The sequence below is a fragment of the Pelobates fuscus genome, chromosome 4 (genome assembly GCF_036172605.1).
Source record: "Pelobates fuscus isolate aPelFus1 chromosome 4, aPelFus1.pri, whole genome shotgun sequence".
NCBI lineage: Eukaryota > Metazoa > Chordata > Amphibia > Anura > Pelobatidae > Pelobates > Pelobates fuscus.
The window spans coordinates 168,528,125-168,551,140 of NC_086320.1; the positions used below are offsets into that span (position 1 = coordinate 168,528,125).

Genomic DNA, 23,016 nt, shown 5'->3' on the forward strand with positions numbered 1-23,016 from the left:
TAAAGTGGTTTGGTGTGTAGAGTGTACCCTTTAAATTAGTATACACCAAGGTTCAATTATAGTTTGTGCTGTTGCTTTTCAGTTAGACAGTGTTCACCTTGTCAGTTCATTTGGACATAGGGAATATCATAACATTTGTTTCAGGATTAATGAATATTTCTGATGATACGGACTCATTTTATGCTTTTTACCGTATTCTATGATCATTATATTTGTTTGCGAAACAATATTTTCCCTTGAATTGATCAAATTCCCCTTAGAGGTAATTGTTCTTTAATCAAACATAGTGGATTAAAATATTAACTTGGTAAAGTTGTTATTTTCATTGCTCCTGTAAAAAAAAAATGTACCGCATTTGCTAATTAAAGACTTATTGAAAAGTATGAAACTATATCATCCAACAAAGAGACAGCTTAGAAAGGATATTTGAACACGTGATTTTTAGGCTTTTTTTTATTTAAATCATTTACATTACAAAGGGATCTCTTCTATGAGTCTACTACATACTAAAGTAAGACATCAGGCTGGTGACTCTGTGCTAAAACCTTCCTTTAACACCCAGCACTTTTATTGCTGAATTTTCAATGTTTTTATGTATTAGGCTGATTTCCATCTGTGTGAGAGTCCGTTCCATATGTCGATACTTAATGCGATAACAATGGCTAATTTTCAGTGTCCTGAAAGAAATAGAACAATAAATACATTAATCTGTTTATATTAATCTATTGATTTTGAAGACACATAAAATATATTTACATATAATCACAATGGTGAATATAGTCAGTTTTCAAAATATCAGTGCCTTACACGTCTCGTGTATTTATATTAATGCAGCTTCGCCTAGTTAAAGCCAATAAAGTCTACAGTTGTACAGATTATTGTTTTACTTTAAACATTTCAGGTTATTCCCCATAGTGTGAGTTGTCGGAAAATCAAATAAAATTCTACATGAACTTCAAAAGTTTGGCAATAAGAGTCAAAATGAAAACAAAACAAAACTGATTTGGGTAATATGTCCAATACAGCAATTCACTTTATATACCAACAATTTAAACATTTGAGAAAACCATTATGTAACACTGTTATAACATTTTTAGTGGGAGTAACTCTACAACATCACTAAGGAAATATTCTGTTAAACCTTATTTCACCACCGCAAGCAGACGCTTCAGGGTGAATATAGGGAAGACTTCTCAAATGCACTTAGGTTGTGAGGGTGCCCAGAGTGTTCTTTTAAACCCAAAAGATGAAAGCTAAATGATGCAGAATTGCAAAGTGTGTGTTGGGGTTTAATAATACAATAGTCAGATGCAGAAGTAAACTAAGGGGGATCGGTGGGGCGTGCCACCCATGGTAACAGATGACAGGAGGTTGTAAATGTATATCAATTTGTGTATCTGTGTATTTGTATATGAACGTGGGTATGTGCGTGTAATTTACCTAACAAAATGTGGCTAGCAGTGCAGAGTGAGACAAACTCTACAATATATTTCCACCCCAGGTGCCATGAAACCCCAAACCTAGGTACACCTCTGGTTGGCTTTGTGGTTTGATATGACGTCTTTATATATATACACACACACACATACATATATACAAAAAGTCAGAGTTTTTTTACTTTAACGGACATTATTTTAGATCAAAATAAAACCGTGACTGCCAAATAACCACAACTTAATAAACGAGCACATAACAAATATTAAATATGTTTTTGGGGGGAATTAAACTGAGATTGCAATGATTTTTTCCAACTATATTATTATATATATATTACCAATTTCTGAAAAGCTATAGACAGCATAACTATTGTTTTTACTTCTCAACAGCAAAGTAGCTCATCAATCATCTGTGTAATATAGGTCAGTACTGATAGTAGCAGACAAGGAGATTAATCTCTACGCCTCTCTGTGTTATTTTTATCATTAAGATTTACTCATATTATATTCACACTAGATAAAACAATAGGAGAAGATGCACATAAATGCTGCAGAGATAAAAGTATCACAGTTCTGACACAGTTGGCTGTTCACATCTATGTACAAAAGGATTACTGCATGAAAAATATATATAAATATTGCTGTAGATTTGTATAATACATAGAAAGACATAAAACCACTCTAAGATTATTATACATTCTACATTGTTGATCTCTATAAGGCAGTTAATATATTTTCCTCTCTCTTTCTTCCTTCCCCCATCACTCTCATCCATGCCTCCCTCTCTCCCACCTTCCCTTGCACTCTCATCTGTCACCTCTTTCTCCCTATCATTGCCATTTATACTCCTGTCTCTCAATCCTCCTATCACTCTCACCCAACCCTTCCCTACTGCTACATCCTTCAATTACTATCACCCATTCATACCTCTCTCAATAACCTTATATCAGTCCCACCTATTGCTACCACTCTCATTAACCTTATATCAGTCCCACCAATTACTACCTACCTCAATAGTCTTGTATCAGTCCCACCCATTCCTACCTTTCTCAATAGCCTTGTATCAGTCCCAACCATTCCTACCTCTCTCAATAACCTTGTATCAGTCCTACCCATTCCTACATCTCTCAATAGCCTTGTATCAATCTCACCCATTCCTACCTCTCTCAATAACCTTGTATCAGTCCCACCCTTTCCTACCTCTCTCAATAACCTTATATCAGTCCCACCTATTGCTACCACTCTCATTAACCTTATATCAGTTCCACCAATTACTACCTACCTCAATAGTCGTGTATCAGTCCCACCCATTCCTACCTTTCTCAATAGCCTTGTATCAGTCCCAACCATTCCTACCTCTCTCAATAACCTTGTACCAGTCCCACTCATTCCTATCTCTCTCAATAACCTTGTATCAGTCCTACCCATTCCTACATCTCTCAATAGCCTTGTATCAATCTCACCCATTCCTACCTCTCTCAATAACCTTGTATCAGTCCCACCCTTTCCTACCTCTCTCAATAACCTTGTATCAGTCCGACCCATTCCTACCTCTCTCAATAACCTTGTATCAGTCCCACCCATTCCTACCTCTCTCAATAACCTTGTACCAGTCCCACCCATTCCTACCTCTCTCAATAGCCTTGTATCAGTCCCAACCATTTCTACCTCTCTCAATAACCTTGTATCAGTCCCACCCATTCCTACCTCTCTCAATAACCTGGTATCAGTCCCACCCATTCCTACCTCTCTCAATAACCTTGTACCAGTCCCACACATTCCTATCTCTCTCAATAACCTTGTATCAGTCCTACCTCTCTCAATAACCTTGTATCAGTCCCACCCATTCTTACCTCTCTCAATGAACTTGTATCAGTCCCACCCATTCCTACCTCTCTCAATAAACTTGTATCAGTCCCACCCATTCCTACCTCTCCCAATAACCTTGTATCAGTCCTACCCATTCCTACCTCTCTCAATAACCTTGTATCAGTCCAACTTATTCCTACCTCTCTCAATAGCCTTGTATCAATCTCACCCATTCCTTTCTCTCTCAATAACCTTGTATCAGTCCCACCCATTCCTACCTCTCTCAATAACCTTGTATCAGTCTCCCCCTCTCTTCACAACATGCTATCAACCCAACTATACCTTCCATTCATATCTTCCCTTACAAAATCCAATATGGCTCCCCACAGATTTATGGAACCAGATAATTGCTTTTGGCATTACGCCATGCCAGACTTTAATCCCTCATCTATATTATTTATTTATTTTAGTGGTGCAGCAGTGTTCTTCCCACTCCAGACTGCATCACTTGGCCTAGGCCTAGCTTATCCTCTAGAGTTGACCATTCCTGATATGTCTGTGACTAAAGTCACCATCACTAGGGGCATATGTCTGACATTTCATGTATGTTCCTGGATGACTCTTATGTTATTTGGGAAACGTCTTGTGTTATCCCCTATCTGGCTGTTGGGCCAATGCAGGGCCACCTATTTGTAGATGAGTCTGCAAGAGCTATCTGCAGAGTCACCTGTTGCAACAGTTATGTGCACTACATGAAAAGCAAGGTTAGTTAATTTGCATATTCAGGTAGATGTGCATATTATCATTTATGCATTTAAGGGACATATTGCTTGTTAGTCTTTGTCTTCCCCACCCTTTATAGATATTAAATTGTGTTATTATGAGTGCATGTATGATTCCCCACATGATTTTTTTTTTTTTTTAAACAGCACATTTTTATATATGAAAAGCGCAAGTTTTGTTACATTCTAAGCAGACGTATATAGATGGCAAACTGATGGGTGTCGCTTAGTGGCCCTTCATCTGAGACAATTATTGTGATAGTAACGTATTTAAGTGGCATTATAGATGATTACAAGCTTTAAGTGTATACATATTGTGCCAAGAGGAACTGCACACATTTTAATTGAGAGTGTAAAGCAAGAACTAGTTGCTACGTCAGTGTGTGCATACATGTCTAGTCGAGATGGCCTAGGGTGTTACATCGCAGTATTAAGATCTGAGACATGGCTTGCCAAGGATCTACATTATTACTGACAACATTAATAAGCTATAGAGAACTTAGTGAAGTACAAGCTGTTATTACCGCTGGGAGACCAGGTCCCGCCAGCACTAGTGGTTAGGGCACTTTCACACAGTAAAATAAAGTATAACAATTTGAAACGCTGTGGTGAACTGAGGGCACAAGTCTAACGTTGTACATCTGTACCAGTCTTAACATCTGCGTTAGTCTCCACTCCACCAGAGTTCCCCGTGTGTCCCTCAAGCTGTTGCTGCATGCCGGCTGTCAGATGTGGCGGTCAGATGAGTTTCACGGCTCCTTCATGGCAGGTTGGGGATGATAGGCTGGCTTTGCGGCAGGGATATGCGGCTCTGTGTCGGAGACCAGTACCTCGTCTTGGCGGGAAGGTAGGGTTTTATCCGCGGAGCGTTGCTTGTAATGCTGGCTCGTTGTGTCCCTTTGGCTTCGCCGGCTTCTGGCCTGCTGAGGTGCTGCCATGCTTGCAGATGGTTAGTTGTTGCAGATCGATGCTGTCGGGCTTAATGTTCCTGTCCTCCGCCGTCAGCGCACATGGCGTCCGCCATTTTGGATGAGGCGCCTTGCTTGTGCTGCAGCGGTCGGTGTCCCAGGGCAAGGACCGGGATCACCCCCCCGGTCTAGAGGGGGGGGAACAGGGCCAGTTCCACTCTGCACTGGGCCTTCAGGTTTGGCATCTTGAGGCGGGATAGTGGGGCAGCGGCCGTCTGTCCCGCTCACCGCCGGAGTAGGCCCCATCTGGGGCTTCAAAGATTCCTCCTCCAGGGGACTGTAGCTCGGGGAGCCAGCCTCTCCCTGGATCCAGTGCCTCCTTTGGGCCGGTGATCTTGCTGTCGGTCAGTTTTTAAGTTGTAATTAGTAGTTTTAGAGGCTTATAACGTGAATAGTTGCAGGAGCTGTTCAGTTTCGTGACCGTCCAGCTCGGCGGTCCGGCCCTGCCCCCGCCCACATGATTTTGTTATATGTGTTGCGGATAGGGACTAGTCCGGAGTGTAAAAAAAGTATTGTGTGCTAGTTCCATTGGGAACGGTGTGTCCTGTCTGGTTTGATCAGGGAATCCAGTAGCAGAGTTTTTTCTGGTCCTGGGGACGAATGAAAAAAAAAGTTGGGCATGAGAGCCACAAATGCCGTTGTAAAGGCAAATAGACCTGCATCCCCGGTTGCATTCCGTCACAATGTCTATTTTTAAATTTGATAGTCTATTTTCTTTTAAATTTATATTAAAGATTTAGCAAATAACATTACAATCTAGTAGGTAGGCCATACATTTTAAATGAGAAGGAGAAAGCATTGTTGAGTAGCATTGTTTTATTTTCCCTCTTCTCTGTATATGTTTTTCTATAGTAAATGCCAGATACAAAGGGCAAAGCTTATACCAATGATTGACAGGGAGTTAAGATGGAAGTGCCCAGTTGCAGCATAAAGCAAGTACATTGATTTGTATTTTTTTTTTTTAAATTGCATATTGAGAATACATGCTGAAAAGCACACTAATTATGCCCCATTTTAACCACTGATATTTATTACACAAACATAAAACCCATGGGTACAGATAGTGACCTTACACTTCTAAAATAGGGCTTAATGTAACTAGGCCTAACCCGAATCTATTCATATAACAAAATACACATTCATACTGCATAAATTAATTTAATGAAAAAAGAATTTGCACTTGCACAAATAGGTATTGAAAAGAAGATTATTTAATGTTACTCCATTTGTTTACTTAGTTTTTTTCATGTTGGAGTGCAACAACTGATCATATTGTTCAACAATGGGAGAAGCCTGGGTTTTCATTAGACATTACATTAGAAGTTGTGAAGGAATGCCCCATCACTGTTCGGCTACTTACATTCGTTTTATCATCCTGTTCCAATTTGTTTGTTACTTTGTTCAGTTCCAGAACAAAGACCACCCCAGAGACCAATTAGAATATGGAACTTTGTGTATCTTGTATTAAAACCACAGAGTCAATCGTTAATCGAATGCTCCCCTGGGTGTCCGCCATTTCGTGTATACGGATACACGTGGTTGGAACAATGGATAGCAGCCATCTTGTCTCCCGAATGCTGCTAGTGGGACTTGGTCGTCGAGTGCCAGGAACTGATTTCGGCCAGGCACTCTCGCGAACACCGCTCTCCATGTGTCAGGATCAAGACAGGGATCCAACACGCAGTGTACTAAAACTATAAAGACGTATACCGGACCTTAGAGTGGCCGGACTAACGTCAAGCAAACAAGGAATGGTCAGGGACAAGCCGAGGTCAAGGGAACGAGAAGACAGGTAAGCGTAAGCCGGGCCGAGTATAAGGATAGGAGAGGGAAGCAAAGTCAAGAAATAAGCCAGGTCAAAACCGTAGAACACTAAGAGAATATGAACGCACTGAAGGAACAGGCAAGCTGAAACCACGACAGGGCAATGACTCACAGTAAGTGAGTACCTTTTATACCCTGTCTCTTTAATTGATATCCACGCCCCCAGAACGTCCTGGTTTGAGATTTCCCGCGGGTCATGACGTCATTACCTCGGCGGAGTGGCGCCGCGTCATAAAAGGGGGCGGGGCTATCGCGGCCGACGTCCAAAGTGCCAAAATTGTTGGAGAAGAAGGAGGTGTGAGTGGCAGGTACCATGACACCATGGATCTACTCTACGTTCTTCTTCCCATTCACTTAGACGAATGGCGTTCGGGAGTTCCAGAATACCGAACACAGGGAGCATTCTCCACGAAACAGCTTGACGTTATCTTATGTGGTTTTCGTGCAAAACCCCACGAACGGAGACCGGCTCTTGCCACACTTTTCATGGAACTGTTTCTCGGCTTAGACCTCGTGGCAGACCGGTCAAATCTTCCCTGCGGTGCCGATCGCAAACGACCAAGCGGATCTGGCTGATTTTCTGATATATTGTTCCCCCAGATCCAGGCTACCCAGTGATGAGGTTACCATTTATTTTGGGTGTACTTTTGGGGTATTGCACAATTTTAACTTTTTCTGTACTAGAAGATAATTGAGTTTAGTACTTTCTCTGACTCCATTATCTCTCTGGCTCAGAGGAGGAGTTTCTTCACTGCATAAATTGAATGCCTGTTTTCCATTAAACCAGTCTTTGGCTCATGTGTGGGTTATTATGTGACACCAGCGATATTGTAACCTGTGGATTATTGGTGTATGATTATTACGGGAAAAGGGTATGCATGACAGTGATACCTTGGCAGTCCGTCACAGAAGTAACATTCTATAATAGTACCAATCTTTGCACATGTGTGATCTTTACGATATACTGCATTCCCAAATCTAACATTGGAAACAACTTACTTATTAAGAGAGGGACTATTCTGTGACCATGTTGAATTTATTGTTTTCTGTATTTTTTTTTTTTATGCATACACTCTGTTATAGAGGCTGAATATGTGCCTCTTTTTAAACTTTTGGGTTTAGACAGATGCAGAGACAGATGGAAGTCAATTTCTATTACCCAGCTCAAGTTAAGCGAGAAACAAATATATCTTAAAAACAGAACCCTTTCATTGTAAATATTGTTAAGCAGTGATTCCTTTCTTTTTATAGCTATGCTATTTTTTTTCTAATGCTCTTTACAGTTTGGATTGCATAGATTAAATACCGAGCATGTCTTTCTACAGCTCATTCTGTTAAAGTAAATAATATACTATGCAAATTGCATTAACACATAGAAATTCAGATCCATACAAGTGTGAATTTAGTGAAAGCATTCTACCCTTTGCTCACAATGATCAGCAAGTAATAGTAAAACTGTCTGTAAGTTAGAAATCTAATGACCCCACACTCATACCCTGTCAGAGATTTTGTAAATGAATAATGGATGGAATGTGTTTCTTCTGTTCTTTGCAAATCAGCGTGCTACATAAACTAGCATATGAATAAGCAGAAAAACAGGTCAACGTGATATATAACAAACATGTTTGCAGAGCTAAAAATAAGCATAGAAATCATGTTTTCAAAATGATGGGCAGAATAGAGTCTCTATGAAGTAAACTACAGAAATGGATCGCTACAACACTTCATCTTTCACATGTATAGTTGCATACCTCCCAATTGTGCCTATTTAGTAAGGGGAGTCTCTATTTTGGGCCCTAATCCCTCTGTCCCTCTTTTCTGTCCTAATGTCCCTCTTTTTTTAGGAGGCCCATATTGTTGGTGTGTCTGAGAGCATAATAAAGCAATGATACTCACAATAAATGTATTTAGCAATCAATCTGAATAAATAAGATACATTGTTCTCAGGCATCCCAAGTCTCCCGGTAGTTCCTTAAAAGAATTTAATTTTTTTTTTTTTTAAAAGAACATAATACAAAAAGATAGTGAAAGAACTGAATGTTTCTAGAGACACTGTTGGAAGCATAGTTCGCAAGTTCAAAGTTGAAGGAACAGTAGTTACACTACCTGGCCGGGGTAAAAAAAAGGAAGCTATCAATGCCTGCAACCAGATTTCTGAGAAAGCATGGTAGATGGTAGGTTGTAAAAAACTCTTGTGATTGCAAAAGAACTGCAGCAAGACTTGGTGGCAACAGGCACTGAGGTTTCAGTGAGCACAGTAAGGCACATACTAGACACAGAAGATTTCCATGCTAGAACTCCAAGAAGTACACCACTACTGACCCTAAAGCAGAAGAAACATCTGGCTTATTTATATGATTTTGAGCATATTGGAGCACAGAGGTTTTCAGATTCTGTTCTTTGAAACGATGAAACAAAACTGGAACTTTTCGGCCCAGTGGTCATGTCTCAAGGAAGAAAAATTAAGCATATGCTTAAATGAACACTCTGCCAACAATTAAGCATGGTGGTGGCTTGGTGATGCTCTGGGACGTTTTTGCATCCTCCGGCACTGGAAACCTGCAGCCTGTGGAAGGTAAGACTGGATTCATTGAAGTATTAGGAAATCCCAGGAGAAAACGTCATGCCCTCTGTGAGCAAACTGAAGCTAGAGTGTCATTGGACCTTCCAACATGACAATGATCCCAGGCATACCTCAAATCTCACCAAGGCTTAGTTGCAGAAGAAATCCTGGAAAATTCTACGTTCTATTCTGGACTTTATAGAAAGTTTCTGGTGGGATTTGAAGAAGGTGGTTTCAGCATGCAAACTTAAGAATATTACTGAAAAAGAGACCATTGCTCGTGAGCAATTGGCTAAGATTCCTCAGGAATGCTGCCAGAAGCTAGTGTCTGACGATGCATCTCATTTGCAGCAGGTCATAACAGCAAAAAGATGCTCTTCTAAGTACTTGCCAGGAAGGGAATTTTGATACTTGAGAAGTCATTATAAGTTGCATTTTTAGTTGAATTTGTGGAAAGCACTTGAAGCATGCGTTGTGTTGAGCTATTTCAATTGCTTTCGTTTGGTTTGTTCATTGCAAACAGCTTAAAGTCTGTACATTTTGACAGTAAACCTTATTTTCAATGTTTTTTAATGGAGATTGAATAATTTTGATTAATAATGTAAGTGTATTGTGCCAACAAAGAGAAAGACGATCATACTCATTTTGCAACATGAGGGAATACACCAAACACAAGAAAAACTTTAGTTTAACCCCTTAAGGACACATGACATGTGTGACATGTCATGATTCCCTTTTATTCCAGAAATTTGGTCCTTAAGGGGTTAAAGGGACACTATAGGTACCCATTTCACGTCATCTCATTGAAGTAGTCTAGTTGCAGTGTCCCTGTCCCCTTAATCCTGCAATGTAAAAATGGAGTTTAACTCTGTGAAAGAATGCTGGACATCCTCCAAAGACACATACGTGGTTAAAGCGTTTCACCATTTATTCACTAGGGGGAGGAGGTATAGGGGCAGAGGGAATTTATAGCTCTAATGAATTCTAACCCAGCCACATTTCTTCACTAATTCGTGGGTTACACCACTTCTGGTTCTCTCCACTCTGTCTGTGACCTTCTTCTGTCTGCTGCTCATACCACTACAGCTAACTTGAGCTTGCAGGACTTGTCGAGGGCTGCTCCTTTCCTTTGGAACAGCCTGCCTACTCCCATCAGACTCTATTCTAGTCTTCAGTCATGTACGAAGTCCATCAAAACCCATCACTTCAGGAAAGCCTATTGCCTCCCACAGTAACTTGTATTTCACAAACCTCTCTCACTCTGTCTTAAATGGCCACACTCCACTGTCACCTTCTGATACTTCCCACTCTGTCGCTTGGATGATATCCCCTACGTTGCCCTTTCTATTGTGTTTTTATACCCTATTTCTAAATGTCCCCCTTTATAATTTTGTAAAGCACTGCAGAATATGTTGATGCTCTATAAATGCAGATAATAATAATAATAATACAATGCGAGTACAAACCATATTTTTACATAGATGGGACCGGAGTTTGACTTTTAAAGAACCAAGGCAGTGAGAATCTATAGTGTAGGGCTAATTGTAGCACCACTAACATGAACATAGATTGGTATAGGATGATTTATGTTTAAAGGAGAAGTGGCAGTACTGCTTTGGAGGTGACTGACTTTGAACAGGTGAGCAGGCAGTAAGGAAAATACGGAAAGAGAGATGCAAATGGAAGAAAGGACTAGGTGTGATCAGAATACAGGTGTCTCCTGAATTCCATCAAGCACTTAGCTGTTGGTGGAAAAACCTTAGCAATATAGATGTTAGTGCACATCTACTAAATGTGAGGGTTCCTACTTCCTACCTCAACCAGTCCTAGCTGGATAGATCTTTCTTTGCCAGGTTGATAATCTCTTTTAGAACAAAAATCCCATTTGCAGGTGGATAAACAGTAGCTACCAACAAATCCCATGGTATGTAAATGTAGGTAAAGTATGTTTTTGTATAAGAAATCACTATCAGGCTTTTAGATAAAAAACTATTTGGACATCAAGTAAAAATTTTAATGAGACCAACCAACCCTGTCCATCTTTTTTGCCTACTACTCCCATTCTCCAGCACTGGCTGCTGTCCTCCACTGGAACAAGAAGGCACTATAGCTAGAAGCCTGAGAAAGCAAAATAAAAAATTCTTTGGTATAGTCATAAGCAAAAAAAGCTTGGATGGATGGCATTCAGATATTTCTCTACTGGTATGGTTTTCATGTAAATCGAATAACCTCCACAAAATGTATATCTAGCAAGCTCTACATATCTAAATATATATATTGACACACAGACCATAGTTAGTATTCTTTAAAACAATTTGTAGATATATTTGGAAGTTTTCAAAAGTGTTTTACAAACAGATTTACACAACACACACCAATATCATGCTATTAATGTAGGCCTCTTCATCTGCCTAATTATACTTACAGGAGACATTTCTAGTGAAGACAAAATAAATTTTATAACATGACAGGAGGCTTCGTATTTGCTTAAGACTTTCTTTACTTAAGCTTCACAGCAGCACTTTTTTACTTAGTAACAAGGTAACCAATCAGAAAAAAGGGTTAACAAGGTATATAAGTCCCTCCCAGTGATGTCATTTCCTCTTTCTTTGCTGCTTCACACCAGTACAGGTCAGAGTGCCACTGTCTACTTCTGTGTTTTCTGTGGTTTATCTATTATTGTATCTGTCACTTGTTTAATTCATATTTCCTTACAGTGTATATATATATATATATATATATTTTATCTTTGCTTTTATTTATTTATTGTCTTTATATTTACTTTAGCTCTCATACTGATAATTTATTTTCCACACCTTTCTAACTCTTTGATTTTTCGTTACCTCTCTTTCCGTTTTTTATAACATTTCTGACCGTTTTTATTATTATTATTATTATTGTTTTTTACCTTCTTCAGCCCGGTTTCTTCGGCGGCATTCTTGCCCCGTTTTTCCCGGGCTTTTTGGTCCGTGGAGTATGCCTCCAACGGTTCCAAGTGCGCACGGCGGCCATCTTGGATCTCGCGCTCCTCCGCGGGATCCAAACGGCTGCCTCCCTTCACTTGTGCGCATGCGCGAGATCGCGGCGGCCATTTTCTTGGAGCCGCGATCTCCATTTACTCCGCCCGTGCGGCGGCCATTATACCGCTTATCACAGCGGTTTACATAGCTTTCTAACTACGCTCTTGGCCGATTATAAGCCTTCATAAATTCATTTACAATTCATCTATAACAATGTTCGTTTGTTCTATTTTATTTTATGTATAAAAGAGTGGTATTTCGACTTACTCCCCCTTTTCTACTAAGGAAGGAGTTTAACCCCATACAATTTAATACGGTCCCACTCTGCTTCCCTCTAGTGGAGGATTATATATACTGCATGTATTTTTACCTTTAGCCGTTCAATATATATTCCAACTTATAACTGGATCCACTTTTCCGAAGTGTTTTATTAGACAATTTTCCTAATATACTTTAGGATTATTTCAATTAATATCTGCATTGTGCATGTGTATAAGATTAAACTCATAAAACTAATTTATGATTGCTGTTTGCATATACAGCCCATGATTGGCCCGCTTTGTCTGTGCCGCTATACCTCTATAAGGGTTTGAAAAAGTATCCCCTGAGGTGATTTATACTGAGTGACCCCCAATTCCAGCTTGCAATATGAAATAATAACATACTGTTATATTCAGTGACGGCCTTAAATACACTCTAACACTGGCCTATTCTGCCCCATAGGTTCCAACACTGTTACTATGGAGGCTTCGAATCAAGACCAAAATTTGCAAGCAATCATCAACGCAGCTGTGGCTGCTTCACTAGAAAAGGCCCTGGCTCGGGTGCTGCCCGTTGAATCAAAAGAGCCAAAAATTTTGGAAACCCCGCTCTCTGATGAAGAGGCGGAGGATTTCGACTCCACCAAAAGAAACCCTTCCAAACCCAGCAAACGTTATTGGAAAGGGAATGGGCCTGAGCCACTCAATCGTAAGGGGAAAGAACCGGCGAAACGCCCTAAACAGGCGGATGTTAGAGAGAAACACTCCATCCAGCCTACTCTATCGGAAGAGGAGGAAGACTCTTTCGACTTGCACCCCTTAGCCATCCTGGATGAATGGCAAGCCGACCACTACTCAGAAGATGAGGAAGACTGGCCCGAAACATCCTTTAACCCCTTAAGGACAGACGACGGATATATTCCGTCATGATTCCCTTTTATTCCAGAAGTTGTGTCATTAAGGGGTTAAAGGAGCTCCTCTCCCTCACTCTATCATGGGAGAACTCCCAACCGAAGTTACGCCTGGTTCGAATCCATCTGGAGACGCTGAATCCTTTCTGGATGCTCTTGGCCAGCCTCTTTTTGACCCGAGACAAATTAGATATCCCCGATCATCTGAATGGTCACTACCAGACCATCTTTCCCAGTATATCCATTTTTGGATCAGAAGACCTCTAGATCGGGAGATCCGTAAAAGATTACGAGCAGAATGCCCTAGACCCACTCTACCGGATAAGGTCGCGGTGACCCCGGAGTTTGATACGCTGCTCTACACATATCTAGCCAGATCGGGCCGTGACCCAAAGAAGGGCATTGAGCGCAGCCTACGCCTGACCCAAGACAAAATGCTAGATATCCTAGGACCTCTAGCTAAAATCCTTCTACTGGCTGATGAAGCCTTATCTAATGAAGGCCCTCTAGACCCATCTGTGATTAGAGAATGGGCACTACGCACTGCCTGCTGGGCAATGCCAATACATCTCTCTGTACTGAGCGTAGAAAAGCAGTGCTGCTGCGTATGGATGCCAAGTTAGCTGACTTGGGAACCAAAGAGTTGGGCCCCAAAGCAAAGGGTCTATTGTTTGGAGAACCCTATATTAAAGAATTACATAAGCATGTAAACCTATATGCCACACTAAACAAGGCGCAGTCATCTATGAAAAGGGTATTCCATCATCAACCCTCACGGGTTTTTGGCAGGGCTGGCCGTTCAAGGGGTCGTACAGTCAGCCGTTTCTGGTCCTCAAACCAACGCCAGAGAACCCCAACTCCATTCTTCCCCAACTATCAAACAAGAGGCTCCTACGCCCAAAGAGCAGATAGGGGAAGGGGATACAGATCCCGCGGACGCAACAGATACCCACCAGGTGAGATTTCCTACCTTTCACCCTTTTTCTGTTTATCATGCGGGCAGGTTGTCACATTGTGTAGACATGTGGAAGACACTGTCTTCAGATACCTGGATTTTAAACACAGTTCAGGGTTATTCCATAGAGTTTCATTCTCTCCCTTCTCAAACAGGTTATCCTCACTATCCAAAGATGTCAAAGTCTCAAAGTCTGCTTCTAGACTCAGAACTACGTTCCCTTCTAACAAAAGGAGCGATTCAACTCGCGCCACTAGACGAAGGTTTCCTCAGCTCCATCTTCTTAGTCAAGAAGAAATCAGGGGAATTTCGCCCAATAATCAATCTCCGTCAACTGAATTCTTTCGTTATCTACCGACATTTCAAAATGGAAGGGATTCATCTCCTCAGGGACATTCTCCGACCAGGCGATTGGTTCGCTCGCCTCGATCTCAAGGACGCTTACCTCTCGGTACCAGTTCACCCATCCAGTCAACGTTTTCTCCGCTTTCATTGGCACCACCGGATTTTCCAATTCACGTGCCTTCCATTCGGCCTGAGTTCCGCCCCGTAGTGCTTCACCAAACTGCTCAAACCAGTCACCACACATCTTCGAGAAAGAGGCATCCGTTGTTTGATTCACCTCGACGATCTCTTACTCCTCTGCAAAGACGCATCCAGGCTGCGTTCACAGACGAATTATACATCTGTATTAATCGAATCTTTGGGGTTTGTCATAAACCAAGAGAAATCGTCACTGTCCCCATCCAGAGTCATCCAGTTTCTCGGCTTCGAGATCGACTCTTCAACCTGTGTTCTTCGCCTACCTCAGTCCAAGTTAACTGCGATCAGGAAGGAATTACGCAAAACGCTTCGTCAGGAGGTCTTACCTCTTCGAAGTTTAGCTCGGATTGTAGGCCTACTTTCCGCTTCTATCCAGGCAATCTACCCAGGCCCCCTTCACTACCGGGCCATGCAACGCTTGAAAGCTCAATTCCTCCGGACTCATCCATCATACGACCAGAGGGTCCCGATCACTTCGGAAGTGAGAGAAGAACTCTTTTGGTGGCTCTGCCACATGTCGGCCTGGAACGGCAAGGCAATTTTCGGTCCCACTCCGGACTATGTAGTGGAATCAGATGCGAGCCTCCAGGGTTGGGGCGCAACCTGTCATACAACATCCACCGGGGGACCATGGACCACCTCAGAACACTCTCTCCACATCAATTGTCTGGAGTTAATCGCAGGCTCATTCGCGATTCGCAGTTTGACCAATCACCTCTCAAACTGCTGTATTCTCCTACGGATGGACAATATCTCAGCTGTCCAATACATCAACAAATTGGGCGGGGCCAGATCTCGCATCCTCTCCGAAGTGACAAAAGACATCTACGAGTTTTGCTTCCAACGCAACATTACTCTTCGGGCAGAATATCTCCCAGGGGAATCGAACATCACCGCGGATTGGTTCTCCCGACATTGGAGAGACGGCAGCGACTGGCGCCTTTACAGGACGATCTTCCTTCTCATCTCCAAACTCAGGGGCCCCTTTACCCTAGACCTTTTCGCCTCCCGGACGAATTTTCAAGTCCCACGGTTTTTCAGCTGGCTTCCAGACCCAGAATGCTTGGCTGTAGATGCCTTCCTGCAGAGTTGGCCGGCGATGGGAGCCTATGCTTTTCCTCCATTTGCGATGATTCCCAGAATCCTTCTCCAGGTTCGCAGACAACAGATCACACTTGTACTGCTCACCCCACTCTGGCGGGGCCAAGCATGGTTTCCGGATCTTCTGGATCTCTCCTGCCAAGATCCCCTCCTCCTGCCTCCATGGCCCAATCTCCTAGAGGACCCTCAAGGGAACCCTCATCCAATGATATCACAAGGACACCTCCACCTTGTAGCCTGGACTCTTTCAGGGGAACCTGGCACTTCGGAGGACTATCGCAGAGATCTAAAGAACTCCTCTGGGATTCGTGGGCCCCTGGAACGAGAAGATGCTACCTTTCCTCCTGGAACGCTTGGTGCAATTGGTGCCTGGAACGGAATACCGATCCCCTTACGGCCCCTAGACAGTTCATTTTGAATTTCTTCTCTCATTTATTCGATCTAGGCCGTTCCTACAGATCCATCAACGTTTCCCGTTCAGCCATCTCGGCAGCCCATGTTCCTCTGGACTGAGTTCCGGTGGGCCAGGACCAACTGGTTTGTAGACTGTTACGGGGCATCAAACTGGCTCGCCCCCTAAACCAAAATACTCCCACCTGTGGGACGTTAATGTCATGATTTGTTTCCTCGAGACTTGGCCGAGCAACGAGGATCTATCCCTCCATCAACTCTCGGCAAAAGTCACCCTATTACTTTGCTTAGTGTCCTTCCGACGAGTATCGGATGTTCGAGCATTTGACCATGACGCTATCAATTTCTCTCCAGAGGGTGTCACCTTTACCGTCTCCAGACGGACAAAATCGAACTCCTCTTCTATATTCTACCCCTACTTCCCTAACCACCCGAAACTGTGTGTGGTGTCTCTCCTTTCTCGTTATTTATTACTCACCTCCTTTCTTCGTCCAACGTCTTCCAGCCAATTATTGGTCTCATACGTCCAGCCTCATAAACCAGTGTCAACCACAACCCTTGCCCGTTGGGTTAGGTGGTTGCTCTCCCTAGCCGGGATTGAAGCCTCCTTCGGAGCCCACTCCATCAGAGGGGCGGCGGCATCGGGGGCTTTCAGCGCTGGAGCCTCGCTTCGAGACATTCTTCAATCCGCAGATTGGTCCCGAGAACAGACGTTCCGCAACTTCTATTTTCGTCCGGCTGTGCACGCTTCCTTGGTCCTTCTCAGGGAGCGTTAAAACAGCAAATAAGAAGCCTCCTGTCATGTTATAAAATTGTAGATTATGCTAGCTTTAGTGTACCTATAATCTTAATTTTATTAATGACAGGAGGCGAGTATTTCCCACCACTTTTATCTTCGTTTTCCCACCCTAGGGTCGCCTCTGTAGGTAAGTTTCTAAGATGAGTACAAACACTCTATGCCTTACTACCCTGGGAGTTAGGAGTTATTTTCTATGATGTATAGTTTAACATCTAGTGAGCTATTATACATGTTTCTTATCAACTGGTTATCATAATTTCAAAGTCCAATTCTCGGATTAATCCTTGGTTTCGACTCTGCTCTCTCGTTTCAGCATAAAGCTCCCTTAAGAGGTCAAGCCTAGTTGCTGTTCCACCACAGGCTTCTTCTCTACTCTTCAAGAATTCAAGTCTACGTTCCTGTTTCCCTCTCAAGCATCACTCTTTTCATCTGGCATCCTGAATCCCTCATCTGGTCCCTTCAGTTCCGGTTCATTTTGTTCGCAGCCAGAAAGAGGAAATGACATCACTGGGAGGGACTTATATACCTTGTTATCCCTTTTTTCTGATTGGTTACCTTGTTACTAAGTAAAAAGTGCTGCTGTGAAGCTTAAATAAAGAAAGTCTTAAGCAAATACTCGCCTCCTGTCATTAATAAAATTAAGATTATAGGTACACTAAAGCTAGCATAATCTACAATTAATAAAGAAGTAGAAACCAAACTTTTCATCTTTTTTAAAGAAATAAAAAAAATCACTCCTATGCTCTCTTCAACTGAGACGTTAATAAAGAAAAGGATATTTTTTTCTACAGCCTCAAACTATTCAGGTCATTCTCAAGGAAGCTTCTTCGACAGGAGAAGAGCATAGTTATATGAAGCTTTTCCAATAACTGAACAAAAGCAGCGAATCATAGAATCTTCCCTAAAGCAACACACAGCCACAATCCATGAACAGCTTTCACACTTACTGACAAATAATTACATTGAAAACTCATTGCATTGGATTGCAAAAATGTTTAATGCCTTTACAGTGGAAATAATATGCAAGCCTCTAGTAGTAAAGTGTCACCAATATCAAATCACTCGGGGTCAAAAAATATACCTTTAGATTGTGACCTCGTTTGGTTAGGGCCTTAGTCACGTATTGTTACTGCATGTTATTACTTATTGTTTTATTTTATATATATATATATATATATATATATATACACATATATAATATATATATATGTATATATATATATATATATATATATATATATACATACATATATAGTGCCAGCAAGTTCCATTGTGCTGTACATTGGGTGGACTAACAAACACGTAATTGTAACCAGATATGTTGGATGCACAGAATAATAGGGGTTGAGGGCCCTGCTCAATGAGCTTACATGCTAGATGGAGTGGGGTAAAGTGACACAAAGGGTAAGGGTAGGTGTATCAAAGTCGATTGCTATAAAAATAATCAATGAGGGATAAGTAGGGTATTTTTGAAAGTTGCGTAGAGGAGTCAGGATGTGGGGATGAAAACCTGCTAACAGTTTAAATGATATGCTTTCCTAAAGAAGTGAGTTTTCAATCATTTTCTGAAGGAATGGAAACTGGGCGAAAGTTTAACGGAGAAGGGAAGGGAGTTCCACAGAAAAGGTGCAACCCTGGAGCAGTCTTGAAGGTGAGCATCAGAGGTGGGAGTACGGACAGACGAAAGACGTAGGTCTTCAACAGAGCACAGAGGCCTAGACGGGACATACTTGTGTATAAGAGAGGAGAGGTAGGTTGGCGCAGCATTATGTAGAGAATTGTAAGCAAGTACCAGAATCTTATGTTATACATGTTTTGTTAGAATTAAATGTGTGTCTTGTTTCATATTGCACAGTGCTATGAAATATGTTGGTTCTATATAAGTAATTGTAATGGTAATTAAAGTGACACACTAGGCACTGGAAACTGTTCATCACATAGAAGTGTTTATGGTGTCTGGAATTCCTGGTGCTGCCTTCTGTTCACTGCTAAACCATTTTTGAATTGCTTAACACTAAACAAGAGTCTTCGGTAGCTTGTCCCCTCTGTGCTTCTAATGAGGAAGCATTAAGCAATGTGCTGCAGTAATTGCCTATTCAATCGCCTTACAAAACGTATCCGAAAATTGGTTAGTTATAATTCTCAAAGATTGACAAAATCATGGCAAAGCAATATATAAATCATTTGTATGGGTTCAAGTCGGGAATGCTAAAGACCCAGGCCAAAGACTTTTGGAACTTCTATACATGAGAATATTTTGGTTCAGGAAGAGTATATTTCAGGCCTATTGAACAATACTGCAGACTTAAACTCCAAATACCGGGTCTACTATAGAGATTGGCACCTGGAGACATCACTATTTCTCTCATGTCAGGATTTGTGGAGGCAGCTGGCTACAGATTTTTTTTGCTTTGCATCTAAATACTCAACTACTTAATTTTTACAGTTGGAGAAATTGGCATTAAGTTATTACAAGACTTTTTTATGTTCTTGACACTGCACCTTTCATCCTTTAGTGATGATTCTACAAACTTTTTTCCAGATTAGATGACAGAGGGCAACTGTCATGCTGATAACTCACTTTATGACATCATAACCCAGGTTCCTACAACATCTAAATATGATTTTATGGCAAGACAGGAGGCTTCATATTTGCTTTATCCTTCTTTACTGAACCTCCCAGCAGCAAAGAAATAGTTAACAATATTTTAAAATAGTTCAACCAATCAGAGTACATATCAGTATTATATAGCCTTGTGAAGCTCCTCCCAATTCCTCTTTCTTTGCTGCTTGCCTCCCAGGTGAGTCTATTCCAATTATTGTGCCTTACTTCATACAATTAATACCTTTATTTTTCTCATTAGTGTCTTTGATACTATTTAATATTTTTATTAAGAAGTTTTTTACATCTCATTATTTACATTTATACACATTTAGCAGTTTACATTTCATTATTTACATTTATTCACGTTATTTTACTTTTCATGCTTAGTATAAGTCTGATTAAACAATTAATTTTTTTCTACGTATGTCTCTTTAAGTCGCGGAATTTCCGTGACTGGGGTTTTCTACCCTTTCGTCCTTTTATTCTCCAGAGGTCTTTAGCCGCGGTATTTCCCTTTATTGAGGGACCGCGGCTTGCAAGTTAAACACTACCGCGGACTCCATTTCCCAGGAGTCCGCGGGTCATTATTCGCGCCCTTTTTCGGCTTCCCGCCCCTCGCATCCCACTTACCAGACGCGCTTTCTCCCGCCTTTCACTTGCGGCGGCCATCTTCTGCGCGGTCCTCTGGCTCTCACGGCGCACTCGCACCATCTACCGCCAGATCGGGTAAGTACACTATTTATTCTCTAGCAATTTTAAAGTGCCAGCTCACTTTTTTTGTTCAGTTTTTTATTTCACTTTTTTCTTGTTCCTTACAGATTTACCCTGTTACAATACACTTAATAAAGGCCTTGTGGGTGAACCCCACCTTTCTTATACTGCTCTGTGTATGAGTGTTTATTGTGGGTGACCCCCACCATTACTGCCACTCCTTTTTATATTCCATAATTAAAGTGATCCCACACTGGGTATATATCAAGGACATAACCATCTGTCCAAATATTTTAGTGGTGAATCCCACTTATTATTATTATAGTGGTACAAACCACTTGTATATATTTAGTGGTAACCCCACTATTTATTATTGTGCCGCCCTTACTCATTTACTACGCAAGAATTTGGGTGACCCCCAATTACAATAACCCATTTTATACTGTTGGGTGAACCCCAATTTATCATATAAGACAAATGTCTGATAATACCGAGCCAGCAATTTCTCAAGAGCTTAGAGCTTGGCTGGTCTCAACCATCGCCGAGTCTATTCCTAAGGCGCTAGCAGCCTTCCAAGAAAGGACTTCTACCGAAGTCAACCCCACCACAGGCATGTTCTCTGACTCCGAGGACTCTCAGCCCTCAGACCAGGAGACCACACGCAAACGCCCCTGGAAAGGGGATAGTAGGTCTGCTGGCAAAGGCAAGGCTCCCGCCAAGTCCTTAAAATTATCTGCCCCTCAACCCGCCCACGTACCCACCGACCCCTTAGAGGGCTCTGCTTTTCACACGGGCGATAGGGTTGAGGATTATTTCCTTGACTACTCTGATGTAGATCCCTCGGCGAATGCGCTAGGGGATACTTCATCGGAGTTTGTCAAGGAGACTTTCCTTGTACCTAAAAATTCGGATACTAAAGTACCTATCCAAAAGGGAACCGACTCAGACATCCTTCTGGATGCTTCGGGTACCCCATTTTTTGATCCCAGAATCATCAGGCACCCACGATCAGCCGAATGGTCTCCACCAGATCATATCGCTAATTTTTGTAAGATGTGGTTACGTAAACCACTTGATAAGGAAATCAGGGCGAAACTCAGAGCCGAGTGCCCTCGCCCAACCATCCCAAATAAGGTGGCTCTCACACCAGAGTTCGATCCATTATTTGTCACCTTCCTAAATAAGTCAGGGAAGGATCCCCGCAAGGGAATAGAACAGGGCCTCAAAACAGCCCAAGACAAACTCCTAGACATATCTGGTCCTATCGTCCAAATTTTTATTCTGGCAGACGAAGCCATAACCAGTGGGGAATTTGACCCCAATACGGTTAGAGAATGGGCCCAGAGAGCCTTATGCCTCCTTGGAAACGCTAATGTGGCCATATCCACGGAAAGGCGCAGGGCGGCACTATATAAATTAGACGCTAAACTAGCCGATCTGAGCTCCCGAGAACTGGGACCAGAGGCCAATGGGTTGTTATTTGGAGACTCATTTATGAGGGACCTCTCCAAGCACGTGGCTGTATTTACGACACTTAATAAGGCCCAATCATCCTTGCGCAGGGTCTTTCGTTCCCAGACTACTCGTTTTTCTGGGAGAGCTGGACGTTTTAGAGGCCGACCGTTCAGCAGAACTGCCTTCACAGGCTACAGGCCTCGTCCAACAGACAATTACTGGCAATCGGGACAACCCCGACCCTACCACAGGCAGCTGTTTACAAACAGAGGAGCTATCCGGGGACGTGGCTCTGCATCCCTACGCGGACGCACTGCTCAAGGTAATCAACCTTCCTTTTTTACACACACCTATTGCAGGTCGATTAAGCTATTTTTTCCCACAGTGGGAATTACTGTCACAAGACCTATGGGTTCTGCACACAGTACAAGGGTTCACAATAGACTTTCTTTCCACTCCAGTCCAGAACATGCCCCCTACACCACTACAGATGTCCACATCAGACAACCTCACATTGCAAACCGAATTGCACAAACTTCTACAAAAAGGGGCGATAGAAAAATCCCCCTTTCCCCAAACGTTTCTCAGCAACATATTTCTGGTACACAAAAAAACGGGAGATTTACGTCCAATCATCAATTTAAAAGACCTGAATCGCTTCATCAGGTACCGTCATTTCAAGATGGAAGGCATCCATCTACTCAGGGACCTCCTTTGCGTGGGAGATTGGTTCTCCAGATTCGACCTCAAGGACGCATATCTCACTGTCCCAATTGCTCGCAACCATCGAGCCTTTCTCCAATTTGCCTGGCTAGACCAAATCTGGCAATTCACATGTCTCCCGTTCGGCCTTTGTTCCGCAC

General features: G+C 42.1%; 1 protein-coding gene across 1 annotated transcript in view; it reads right to left on the reverse strand.

Moving 5' to 3' along the window:
- Positions 1-481: 481 nt before the first annotated feature.
- Positions 482-23,016, reverse strand: part of FARS2 (phenylalanyl-tRNA synthetase 2, mitochondrial) — a 480,681-nt gene continuing 458,146 nt past the window's right edge. The window contains exon 8 of the mRNA XM_063450537.1: positions 482-677. Within this exon, the coding sequence (XP_063306607.1) occupies positions 539-677 (139 nt within the window). The 3' untranslated portion in view covers positions 482-538. The remainder of the gene's footprint in view (positions 678-23,016) is intronic.